Consider the following 12,889-nt stretch of genomic DNA (forward strand, 5'->3'; position numbering starts at 1 on the left):
TGTCTCTCTCCATGTGCCCTGCGATTGGCTGGCAACCAGTTCAGGGTGTACCCCGCCTCTTACCCGATGACAGCTGGGATAGGCTCCAGCACTCCCCCGACACTCAGAAAATGAATGAATGAATGGATGGATGGATGATTACCTTAAAATGTAAAATCTGAGCCTCTTAGTTAAACACAAAACCAAAGTACAGTGGTGCCTTGGTTCTCGACCACAATCTTTTCCAGAAGGCCGGTTGAAAAGTGAAACGTTCGAAAACCGAACCGCGTTTTCCCATTACAATGAATGGAAAATGAAATGGTGTGGGTCAGCTGGTCAGGGCATTCGAGTACCAATTTTCGTTTGGAAACCAAACCAAAAAAATCTCGAAATTTTCTTTCAAAAACTGATTTGTATGAAAACAGAGACGCTCGAAAACTAAGGTACCACTGTATTCTGTTGGAGCTTCTGCCATGTAGTCGAAAAATATTTCCTTGTTCTCCACTAATTGTTGATATCGAGACAGGCAACTAACAAAGACATTATTTGTAGTAAATCATTTTCAGATCATATGGATAAGATTTCCTATGGCACACCTGATGATGTCTGTCTCGAGAAAACCTTTTAAGTCTTTCCTCACTCTGTGGACGCAGACACCGTGGCAAAGATTAGTGCGCCGATTGACGCGTTTCTTCACCACCGAGAGCGCTGACTCCTCGCTAGCTTCGCTAAAAGGCGCTTGCGACAGTTTGGCCCTCAGCTACAAACTCACCGACACCAATCAGGTATGTGCACATCGTACTCAAGTGTTTTACCTGGCTTCTAATTTGGAAGATTACTGCAAGCATGAGCGTTTACACTTTTAAAGCCTGATCTGTTATGCATTACAAATAGGAGTGTTAAGGACGATGTCAATTAGACTTCCATCTGACTTTGTGTTAGTGTGGTCGTTTTTGTGCAGTTGCTGCCTTCACAGTATAGTGTATTTCACTACTCTGCAGCAACAAGCAGAGGGCGCCATTAGAATGCTGTCTAAACAACTCAATACAGGATGTAGAAGGGAAACAATGTGGTCGAAAAATGGAGTGAGGTTCTCCATGTTTATATGTATGTGCATGTTTGTGCCGATGCTTGCATTCAAATGTCGTTTGCATGTGTGTGTTCATTTGCTTTTGTCGTGGATACGTTTGCTGGGGGTGGGTTCTCTCCGTGTCCTCCTTTTTGCCAGCGCCGGTTTGTGTTCTTGTGGACTTGTTCGCTTATGCATGTTTTCATGTGTGTTTGTGAATGCATTTTAGTGTTAATGTGTGTCATGGCTGCAACTAACATAATTTAATGATCCATTAATCTGTCAATTACTTTTTTTCCATTAATTAAGGCGTAGCTTAAAAAAATATTTCCATACCTTTATTCTTTAAGAGAGGATTATTTGAATTTGACATTGCAGAAAATTTACAAGCTTAAATTGATAATTATACAGTCACTGGGTTGGTCCTTGACATGTAGGCAAAAATGTTGATCATTGCTTTCCAAACTAAAAGCAGATGTTTGAAAACATCTTATTTTAATTAAACAAAGGTAAATCAGTCTGCCCTTATGAAGGACTACAGTAATCAGACAACATTTACTGTTGAAAGGCTGAAGTTACAATAATTTAGACAAATTAAGTTTAAAACTGGGCCTCAAAAGGTTTAATTGATGATCAAAATCGTTGTCGACTAATCTGATAATCACTTGTTGATTAATCAATTAACTGTTTGCATTTGCTTTGCTAACTGTTGAACCTCTAATGCACCTGTTCATGTGTGTTTCTCTGTCATGTGCACATGGTAGCTTAAGTGTGCACCTGTTCGCTCGCGAGCACCAACGTAAAGTGCTCATCCATAAATGTTCAATATTAGTTGAATTAACCAATGAAATAATCGACCTCATGCACCAAATCATGCAAGAGAGTCAGTGAATTAAGCAGGGGAAAATGTTTTGACAATTAAAACGTCTTGCCAGGCATCCAGGGCAATCCTTTACCCATCGTGTCTCAGCGCTTTTTCCCACGGCCATCCTGTTTTGGCAGTGGTGATCTTAAAAATGGCCCCATTTCAGTGTGGCCGCCATGAACATAATGTAAATTTTTTTTTGTTGTTTTTTTTTTTAAGTTCTCTATTGGTATGGGTCATACAAAATTCCCTATCCAATGCGCAAATTCAACTACTTTCACCTTGTTGGCAATGTATGTATTAATTCTGAATTCAATGTTAAGCTTTCAGAACATGGTCTGTGTGTGTGTGTGTGTGTGTGTGTGTGTGTGTGTGGTGTGTGTGTGTGTGTGTGTGTGTTGTTTTAAAACACACTAACCACTCTTTGCCCCTCAGGTGACTGTGACCACACTGGACAAACGCAATAACAAACTCATTTTCAAAGTCCACTTCCTGGAAATGAATAAAAGAGTGCTATTAGACTTTAGGCTCTCCAAGGTGGGTTTTATTATGTAGTTTGAGTAGTTGAACCCAAAAAAACACAAGGTAATTGACATATTTTCATTATTTTACGTGTTCAGGGGGATGGTCTGGAGTTCAAGCGCCTCTTTTTGAAGATAAAGGAGGAACTGTGCGGCATCATCTGCACTCAGAAGAATGCGTTTTTGTTACATGAGGCTACTGATGACTAAACATGAACATGACAGGGAAGGAGGGGAGTACCCATATGTATGTAGCTTAAATGTTTTAAATGCTATCTCTATCCTGGTGGTCGTTATGTTTTGTGTTTTTCCCCCCCACTTCCTGTCGTCATGATTTTTTTTTTTTTATTGTTTGGTATGCTATCTATCCATATACCTGTTACATCTCTGTTCAGCCTTTGTTCTAATTGTTCTGATACTGTTCAATGTTTTTAATAAATTAAAAAAAACGTTTTTGACCGACAATCTGCATTACAGCATAGCAATGATTTTATAATAGGAATCAAAGTTCACATTTCAGGCTACAGCTGAAGGGATGGCTCGTACACACCAAGTAAGACAATCTTGGAAATTGCAAATGAACACTTAGACTTGCTAGGAATATACTTTAGGAGCTCGTAGCCTGGACGGTAATCGTGACGTTGACGGGTTCGTTGTCACCTGTGGGAGGGGCTTGGCCCCCAGTGGTCAAAGGTGAAGCTGCTCGTGGTATTCGTGGACCTGGAGGAAGAATCATAATTAATGTATAGCCCCTGAAGTCATTTATAGGTGTCACTGACTTAATGTATTATTGGCTTTCATATGACAAAATCAGCAACTGCATTGGAAGCATGTCCAGCAACAAATCACTACAGTCCCCATGAGATTATGCTAATATCGCCCCCATTTCAATTTATGTATTCATTCTTCCTGGCTTGCCATCATGGCGGCAACTATTGTTTTGGCTGTTGTACGAGTCTGTAGTGGCATTTGCCGTGCAGGAGGCAGGGTACACCATGAACTGGTTGCCAGCCAATCACAGGGCACAAGGAGACAGTCAACAGTCGCACTCACAAGCACACTTCGGGGCAATTTAGAGTTACCAATTTACGGGTGTTTTTGGGGATGTGGGAGGAAACCGGAGTGCCCAGAGAAACCCCACGCAGGCACAGGAAGAACATGCAAACACCACACGGGCGGAGCAGGGATTGAACCCTGGTTCTCAGAACTGTGAGGCCAACGCTCTTAAGCAGTTGCTCCATTGTGCCACATCATTCAAGAATTCTTTGGGTTTCATTTTTAACTTTCAATGGCCTTACAAAAGGTGACAATCATCTGCAGGTGTTTTACCATTCGCACTCCAGACTACTGTATTGGAATTATTGGAATAATTACTTAAGCCATACTTCCAAGTTTACCAAAAGAGGGGTGGTGTAGGAATCCTGAGTCCACATCAGAGCTCTTTCGGTGTCAAGTGGGCTTCACAACAATTGCCCAAGTATGAGGAAGGTTGAGAGGACAACATTGAATGGGGGCCAAGTAATCTATTCCATTTCTCCAGTTACTCCTCTGAATCGAAAGAATCCTTGAACTTCGTATTTAAAACTGTGACATTGTCACAATCACGTCTGAGCTATTTAACACTGTAACTTTTAAGAATTGTGATAAAGAGTGGGTGTCCATCTTGCCTGGGCCGGATGAGCTACCCATTTCCCCAATTCCTGCCTCGGTCCCGTTGACCATCTCATCCTCTGGGAAGTTTATGTTTTCCCTCGACTGGCTGTGATGCCTGGAAGAGGTAAACATGAGAATTCCTCAATATAGTAAAAGCCAAAATGGATTCTCCTATTTGCTTATGTGAAGTGTACTCACAGGCCAAACAACATGTCGTGAAGTCCTTTGGGGGGGGGCGATAAGGGAAACTTTAATGCTGTACATTGTGCTCACCAATGGCATTGACTCATGTGTGAGTGAGACTCACGGGGATTGTTGTCGTGGTTGCGGAAAATGAATATGAGCAGCAGCGCTGTGGCGAAGGCCGCAAAGAGCATCCCGCCGATGGCTGCTCCGATCACAGCTGGGTAGTTGTTGGCGCGCGGCTCGGCTGCAACACATCACAGTTACGCATTGCAACAAAGCTACAAAGTACATAGTAGACCGGACACACGCGCGTACATATTTGTAATTTTCTCTCCACACAAATGTTTAATGAGACATTTATGAGTGGAGAATCAGGAATGCATGGGTATTAATTGGAAACAATTCCATTAGGCAAATTTAAAATGCAGTTTTAACAGAAAACAGAGGTACTGTAGATCAAAACATTTTGGATTTCACTACTCCTGTTGTGGACTGTACCAATATAAACTGTACTCTTAATGCAATTTCTGTATATTTCGGTATCGCATGCATTGATCATTTCAATAATTTTGTTGACCCATGCTGTGATAAAAGTACTGTACTCAGACTTCTTTACTGTACTACATTGAACCTTGGGATTAAATTAGTTGATGTTACTGGGGTAAATATTTGATTCCAAATGTCATATTACTGTTAATGTCAAGCAAAAATGAAGTTGGACTCAACAGCGGAATTGTTTATTTTAGTCAAGAATCACTTTATAATTTGGTGTAGTATTACTACTAATTGGTTTTATATACATGTATTCAATATAGTTTACGACGCCAAAATACCCATTCATTCCCATAACTCGCCATCCATCCTTAACTTCCCCCTGCCTAAATTCATGTGGAATATTTCCACAGATGTGCCAGACTTTTTTCCCCCCGTTTTGCAACGTAAACTACCCTGAACCTTCAAACCTCTCTACTCTCTCCTTAACTAGCACTCACCTGACAAAGTTAGAATGTTAAATGTGGCTTTGAAGAAAGAACACACACAAAAAGTGAGATGAAATGAAAAGGAGAATGGGGAAAAAAGCAAACAGAAAGCGAGTATTGTGTGTTTGTTTGTGTGGGATTTAGGAGTCGTTCACCTAAAGCAGAAAAAGAAAAAACATAGCATGTGAATACCAGATGAAGTAATCAATCACAGTTTTATTAATGGCATCCGCGCTCACTTTTTGGAAAAGGTGACACATTTACTACCTTTGCCAAAAGTCAATGTTTTCATTGGCACTGTGGGTGAGATTGCAAACTCGATTTTCAAGCAACTTTTCTTGAGAAACATTCAATTTTGCCCTGGATCAGGAATGTTTCAACTGCCCAAAATTGCAACATGAGGCAATCTTCAAACATTTGTGGAGGTAAATAGCCATCCAGGTAATCATAAGGCAAGCAGAAATCTTGGTTGTTTTAGGAGTTTTCATTTGGTGGGCGGTGCCCATATGCATATTCACCTATTCATGGATTTTTGGGGGAGAATGGATCCCCTAGTATATACGGAACCCCTCACTTATTGGCCATATTATTTTCTCGATTTCTCCAATTATTTAGTTATTTTTACACTATCCTCTTCTCAGAGAAAATGCTTTTTGACTATTTGCTGCTCATTTGCTTTTTTCAGGACTTTTTTTTTCTTCATATTATGGCAATTATAATAAGTGCAGGTCAGGCCTGGTCCTTATTGCTCGGGTCCACTGTAAACCTATTGCTCTGCACAGTTTATCTTTCAAGGGTCCATCTTATGGCCTGCATTTATTTCCTGATTTTGTTTCTTTTTTCACAGACTGTATAGTCCTTTCCCAGAAGAAAAGAGTAAATATTTCAAGAATAAAGTTGTATTTTTTAAATTCACACACAAATCCAGTCAAACACTATACACTACCCAATGTAAATAATTTTTCCTCTGTCATGAAAAGTTCGAGAACCTCTGCCTAAAACAACCAAGAAGTCATCCGGTTGCCATTGATTCCACTTCCTAAAAAATGATTTCAGGCCATGAAGATGCACAGTTGAGATTGTTTGGCTTTGGCAGATGTTTGGGCTGTCCCGGGTGTCATTCTAATTCTGTATTAGCTCTTTAATCTACCTGGCATCTTCGCAGCAGAGGGGTGCCCAACTGTTCTGTGGTTGAGAGGCGAGACCTGGAACTGGTACTTTGCGGTGGGTGTCAGCCTGCTCACAGTGTGAATCCTGACATCAGGATCTCGGATGATGTTTTGGTGCCAAACGGAGGAGCTGCTCTCATCCCGTGTTTCCTCCATTGAGTCATTGCCACTTGCCCTCCTCCCCGGCTGCTCGTTCACCCTTCTGTGCCGCACAACGAATCCGGTCCATCCTTGTTGAGCGTTCTCCTCCATCTTCCACTCCAGCTCCACCTCATTCCGCATGCGGCCAATGTACGTCACCCTGATCAGGGTGGCATTGGGTGGCATGGGGTGCTCTGAGAAGAAGACCAGTTACAGTCAAACATCTGGGCTCCTTCAAAGAATATTTGGAAGAATCTTACTTTTAACCACTAGTGTGATGTTTAGGTCAGCTCCTCCCACCGCGTTGCTTGAGGTGCACCTGTACTCGCCGCTATCCTGAGTCTCATCTGTGTCTCGCACTGTAAGGTTGGCCCATGCTGACGTTCTCAGTAGCATGTACTTGGATGTGTCGCGGACATCCAAACCATGATTGTTGAACCACGATATGTGACTGGTGGGAAGGTAGTTGGCCCTCAAGTTGCAGGAGAGCTGCACGTCAGCCCCCTCGTACACAGACACAAGCCTCCGCTGCGTGAGCAACACGGGGGCCTCTGTAAATAGAAGTGTGGAGTGTCGTAGTGCACTATTAGTCATTATTTCTGATTCCATATATTGGTGCAATGGACCTTTCTGACTGGCGATCTTAAACTCCGCCCCCCTTAGCTACATTTGCCATGTCCCGCAAGCTTCCCAAATGGCGACTGAACAGAACAGGTTTGAAGTCGATTCTCTCACGTGTATTCCTGATAATATTGTGGTATGTTTTTTTCCAAATGCGTCAGACTTGTCCAAAAGAGTTCCACAGAGAGGTCTCAACTATTTCACCCAAGAATATGTACACGGAATTAAGATTTTGGACGGAGCAGGACGCAATGTTAGGTAAGTGAGTTAGGCTCGATTTTCTACAAGTGCATTTAATTAATAGTGATTAACACAGTCAGTACCGTAGTCAACAGATGGAAAAGTTTAATTTGGCTCGTAATGGAACCCAGTGATCTGTCTTAAAAGTCTGACGTGATACAAATAGGCAAATAGACGTTTCTCTTGCGTGACATCGCGCATTTACGTATCACTAACCCGACTCTTCAGCATGAAACATTACACACTTCATTCAGCAGGTCAGTGATACACTAACAAAGTGAAAGTTGTTCTCCTGCAATGTATAAAGCACTGATAATAATTCAGTCAAACTCAGGGAAAATACTTCTCCCTCACTTACCTTCGAACATACAACCTTGTGTTTGTTGATGTTGTCCACATTTAGTTGTACGTGCGCTCTTCCGCAAGCCTTAATCCATTGTAAACACTTCGTCAACTGTGTTTTAGGCTTTGGAAAATGAATCAACCGGGGCCCTTGTAACCTAGCCGCATATCTTTCATCAAAATTGCACATTCCCCAAGCTCATCTGAGGACCATTTTCTTCATAACATTAACTTTTCCAAGCGCACGCTACTGACAACCAGCATTGCTTGTGAGACAATATGGCGAGAAGGGCGTGTCAAGACAGGGGTTAAGACAATGCGCTATCTGATTGGCTATTATTGTACGAGCAATTGACAGGTCAGAAAGGTCCATTCCTTGTTTCTGAGCACTGACCCAATGTGAGCCTGCAGGTCTTAGTTTGGTCCAAAAGTGGATGTTTTGCATGACAGATGTACGGTTTCCCACTGTGGGCAGTGCCGTAGCGAATGATGAGGATGTTGTTGTTCTCTTCTCTTGGGGTGCCATGGCCACCTGGGCCCTCCCACCACACCAACGCGTTGGGTGCCCCTCCGTCCCAGGAGCAGGTCAACATCAGATACTGCTCGTTGGTCCTCACGTAGGCTAAACACACCGGTTCTGAAGGGGGGAGGTCTGGTGGAGGACAGCAAATTGAATGAATATATATATATATATATATATATATATATATATAATATGTTTTAGCTAAACAAGTCCCAATCTTTCAAGTTCCTCAAATCAATTCTTTGACTTCATATGGACTCAAGTCAAGTCATGTGACTCAAGTCTCACACCTCTGATGGTAGGACTCCAAAGTAGGACTCCAATGAAACTGGTTGGGTTTTTTTCATAGCCAAAAGGCTATAAATCCAATAAACAAGGTGTCCAGGGAGGGATAACAGAGTTTTTTTTTTAAGGAACCACATCCAGTGACAAGTTCATCAAGCGCACTCACATGCACGTGTGCTGCACTCCACTGCTTGTTTTAGTGCAAGATGGGACCCCGTGCACGTAAACAAGCTGCTATTTCCTGCCAGAACTTCAGACAGCAGCAGGATGTCGCCATTTCCGCTGTCGACATCGTCTCCTTCTACGCGTCCGGAGTTTTCACCCCAATGAACGTCGGCGGGAGGAAAACCGCCGGCCCAGGAGCAGCGCAGTCTCAGAGAGGTGTGATTCACGGCCGGCTCCATGGAGCAGGAAGGAGAGCCGTCTGGCGGATCTATGGGGGGGAGAGGAAGTGGAGGATGCAGCAGGTCATCAAGGTAGAAGACGAAAGTGGCGATGCTGAGAATATAATGAACCCCCTGTCATCCCGGGGGCGGGGGGGGGGGGGGGAATACGTGCCAGACCCACCCGTGACAAGTGAAAACACGCAAAATAGAAAAACCTTACAAAAGACTAAATAAATTTACTCTAAAAACACTTTCAACTGTATTAACATTCACTTAAAATATATTAACTCATTTCAACACACAGACACAAAATTAACCATAAAATGTATTGGAAAAAACGTGTGTATTGTAATATATGTGTGTTAAATATGTGCCTTTAAAAGGTGGGATCTGGTAGGGGGGTGGGATGTGAGCATCTGGGTGTGAGTTGTGGTTGACAGCAGCTCCTATGTGAGTCTACTCATTGTTTTAAATTCTCCTGGTGTTTATTAAATGGCTGAAAAGTGCATCAGGGACTTCGGGTCTCCCGTCCCACAGTAATACAGTAGTACCTTGCACCCATTTTGGGTGGGTCACAGAAAACCTAGTAAAAAAAAATATAATTATATTATATTAAGTTTAATAATTTTTGTATATTTAGTGACCTTTATAGAAAACATGTAACCCAATTTTTTTTTTGCCCTGAATGGATTTCAATTCATTTCAATCGGGAAAATTGATCGGCTAAGTGAGTAAATTGATCTATGAGCTTGGCCATGAAACAAATTATACCTGTGAGTCAATGTATTATTGTATACAGTAAAAAAAACGTGTAACGTGATCAGTATAAATCACAGATTTCCACATCTAAAAATATTTTTTTATATAACTGCAGCAGGTGAACCACAATAAAGCGAGGGAACACTGTATCAGTAAAATAAATAAATAAAATGCAATAAAATAAAGTGATAGAATGGCAAGCACTGGTCCTTGCAGGTGACCGTTGCCACTTGCCATTTCCATGTTTGTGACATGACAGCAAGTACCTGCAAGAGAGTTCCGTCAGGTTTCCCGACAGTCCAAACAGAAGAACCGGGAATCCCTCTGGAGGGCCTCCACACTCATCTGTGTGTGTTTGTTTGAGAGGAAGTGTGCTGTGTTTTTGATTTAGAAAGTTTCACGGAAATAATTGCAAGGCATAACGGACAGGTCAAGACAGGAATTTCGAAGAAGTGCAAGAGGCAGAATCAGAGATTGTAAAGATTCAATCTTTATCTTGTTCTGTAAATGATCACATCGCTTTGGTTCTTCATGTCACCGTTTACAGTAGCAAGACAGAAGAGCACGAGCGAGGTCGCTGTCGAACACAAGGATCAAGTCACGAAAAGAGAACCAAATTCAGACTCACAGTAGACAGTCAGGCTGATGGTTTTCTTGGATCGCGTGTTGAGGTAGGTGTTCTGCGCCAGGCAGGCATAGTCGCCCGTGTGCATGCGAAGGACCTTGGTGATGGTGAACTGCGGCCCGCTGTACACCTGTGAGTTGTTGTAGAACCACACATACTGGCTGGGTGGATTGGACTGAGCTTGACACTGCAGAGAGACCGTCTCTCGCTCTAAGGCCGAGTAACCTCGCTCTGTCACCGTGTACGGCGTCACATCGATCTGGGGAATATCTGGACCAACTGGGGAAGAGGTGTTTTTTTTTTAATGAAAAGTCACGTTGATTCATTTATAAATACATTTTCTACTCACAGATAATGTCAAGCCATATCCGGTCAGAACGCTCACTGTTGACCGCGTTTCTGGCCAGACAGCGGTACCAGCCCGTGTGGTTTCGGTTCACCTCCGTCACGTTGACCACGCTGGTGTTGCCCTGCGCCAACGCCGAGATATTTCCGTGACGGTTTTCTTGTTGCCACACATAGTGGATGGGTCCCGTCCCGTTGTCCAGATTACATCGCAGCCAGATTGTCGATCCCTCCACTGGCGACACTTCGCTCACCAGCAGGTGCGGCTTTGTCAGCGGAACTGTGGAGGGTAAAGGCCTTACTGTTCCATTTTTAATACATTGACACATTCTCATCGAGGTGGATGTTGACATCAAAATATTAAAATTGGTGGATATGTAGTTGTATCCAATTGTTTGGCGGCACATTCTAAATTATGATTTGCGTACTCACCTCTGCACAAGGACGAAAGGCCTTACCTCGTACTGTGAGGTGCACATAGTAGTAGTAGATTACAGGCCCGTTGACAAAGTCATAAAAAGCCTGGCAGGTGTAGAGGCCCTGAGCAGACAAGGGAAGCTTGTCGATGCTGACATCTGCACTTTTTGAGATGACCGTCACTTGCCCGAGCATTTGGGCCAACTTCTGGATCCTGGGACCTTGGCCAAAGTCGTACACCACAGCCTTGAAGGCTTCAGTTCCGGGCCAAGTGAAGCTCCACATGTAAAAGTCAGGTAAGGTGGACCCGCACTCCAGAATAACGGCTTTGCCGACCACACCGTACATGGTGGTGTTCTGGTAAACCACCTCCCCATTGGTGGGCTGCGCTGGGGTGAGGGAACACACACGTGCATGCAAAAATGTGTGTGCAAGAAAAGTGCTTTTGCATATTCTCCCCGTGCCTGTGTGGGTTTTCTCTGGGCATTCCGTTTTCCTCCCACTTCCCAAAAACATGCAACATTAATTGGACACTCTAAATTGCCGGTAGGTGTGATTGTGAGTGCGGCTGTTTGTCTCCATGTGCCCTGCGATTGGCTGGCAACCAGTTCAGGGTGTACCCCGCCTCCTGCCCGTTGCTAGCTGTGATGGGCTCCACCACTCCCCGCGAGCCTCGTGAGGATAAGTCAAGGAAAATGGATGGATGATTAACTGCACTGAAGTTCCAGACTACATTCATAAACTCACCAACAGGTTGTTTTTGCCACGAATCACTTAAGCAAAATATAAACCACATGCATTTTCTTAGCCGCTTATCCTCACAAGGGTCATGGGGAGTGCTGGAGCCTATCCCAGCCGTCAATGGGCAAGGGGCAGGGTACACCCAAAACTGGTTTCCAATTAACGCATGTTTTTGGGATATGGGATGAAACAGGATTGCCCGGAGAAAATCAACACAGGCACGGGGAGAACATGCAAACTCCACACAAGCGGCTCTGGGATTGAACCCAGGACCTCAGAACTGTGAGGCCAACGCTTTCCAGCTGCTCCACCGTGCCACCAATATAAACCACAGTGTGAAGCATTAGGTGTGGGTATTATGTACAAAATTTTGGGTTGTCGATATTTCATACATCACTTTAATAAACATTGGGAAACACCGTGACCTCTTTCATCCATCTGTTTTCCATACTGCTTATCCTCACATGGGTCCTGGGTGTGCTAAAGACTCTCCCAGCTATCTTCAGGCAAGAAGCGAGGTGCCCCCTTAACTGGTTGCCAGCAAATCGCAAGGCAAACTCCACAAAGGCGGGGACAGGATTTGAACTCTGGTCCTCAGAACTGTGAGGCAGATGTGCTAACCAGTTGTCAGCCGCACCACCCTAACTTGAATCATAATTCATTTGAAACTCAGTCAAAGATTAGTGAGTGAGCACTGACTAATGGACAACTATTCAGCAACTTTTTGCACGTTTTAAACCACACAAGTCCAGTTGTATAGAATATGTACATTGCATGTATAAGAGCTAAAGTGCCTACTTACAATATGCAGAATGAAGCAAGAACGAGAGCCCTAGCAGTTGGGTCAGCATGGTATCATCATGATCTTCGGTCCAGCAACATTTTTTCCCCCAAAAATATAAACATGAATTGATCTAAAACTCAGCTAAAATGTCTTCCTTTTCTTCTCTACTGCTCAACCTCAGAAGAACCCACTTGCAGTCCTGACCTGAGTAGGGAGGGATGAAGTCAACTGATTTGGGCTCAATTATTCATGTTTTTC

General features: G+C 43.4%; 2 protein-coding genes across 4 annotated transcripts in view; one reads left to right on the forward strand and one right to left on the reverse strand.

The window, feature by feature from the left end:
- Window positions 1–2,905, forward strand: part of chek1 (checkpoint kinase 1) — a 9,633-nt gene extending 6,728 nt beyond the window's left edge. The window contains exons 12-14 of the mRNA XM_061803722.1: window positions 633–764; window positions 2,349–2,450; window positions 2,534–2,905. Of these exons, the coding sequence (XP_061659706.1) occupies window positions 633–764; window positions 2,349–2,450; window positions 2,534–2,644 (345 nt within the window). The 3' untranslated portion in view covers window positions 2,645–2,905. The remainder of the gene's footprint in view (window positions 1–632; window positions 765–2,348; window positions 2,451–2,533) is intronic.
- Window positions 2,906–3,022: 117 nt separating this feature from the next.
- On the reverse strand, window positions 3,023–12,889 carry LOC133491950 (V-set and immunoglobulin domain-containing protein 10-like 2). 3 transcript variants are annotated; one of them, XM_061803718.1, is made up of 12 exons: window positions 12,650–12,889; window positions 11,148–11,327; window positions 10,694–10,969; window positions 10,348–10,623; window positions 8,741–9,007; window positions 8,161–8,418; window positions 6,824–7,114; window positions 6,404–6,757; window positions 4,395–4,517; window positions 4,286–4,310; window positions 4,102–4,202; window positions 3,023–3,154 (listed from the first exon to the last, which is right to left on the reverse strand). In XM_061803718.1, the coding sequence occupies exons 1-12, from the start codon at window positions 12,696–12,698 to the stop codon at window positions 3,042–3,044; spliced, it is 2,313 nt and encodes a 770-aa protein (XP_061659702.1). In that variant the 5' UTR covers window positions 12,699–12,889; the 3' UTR covers window positions 3,023–3,041. The 3 variants fall into 3 exon arrangements, 2 of the variants coding, with proteins under 2 accessions (XP_061659702.1, XP_061659701.1); XM_061803717.1 differs by having other exon boundaries at window positions 11,148–11,495; XR_009792524.1 differs by lacking the exons at window positions 3,023–3,154; window positions 4,102–4,202; window positions 4,286–4,310 and having other exon boundaries at window positions 4,405–4,517; window positions 5,266–6,757; window positions 11,148–11,495.

Source organism: Syngnathoides biaculeatus, chromosome 18 (genome assembly GCF_019802595.1).
Source record: "Syngnathoides biaculeatus isolate LvHL_M chromosome 18, ASM1980259v1, whole genome shotgun sequence".
Taxonomy (NCBI): Eukaryota; Metazoa; Chordata; class Actinopteri; order Syngnathiformes; family Syngnathidae; genus Syngnathoides; species Syngnathoides biaculeatus.

Excerpts from the sequence above, each read along its gene's own strand:
- LOC133491950 (XM_061803717.1), bottom strand. The coding sequence starts at position 12,698 with ATGCTGACCCAACTGCTAGGGCTCTCGTTCTTGCTTCATTCTGCATAT. Across the intron at positions 11,496-12,649 it reads CTTGCTTCATTCTGCATATT|CGCAGCCCACCAATGGGGAG; the intron begins GTAAGTAGGCAC and ends CCCTCACCCCAG. Across the intron at positions 4,203-4,285 it reads CACGACATGTTGTTTGGCCT|GCATCACAGCCAGTCGAGGG; the intron begins GTGAGTACACTT and ends TACCTCTTCCAG.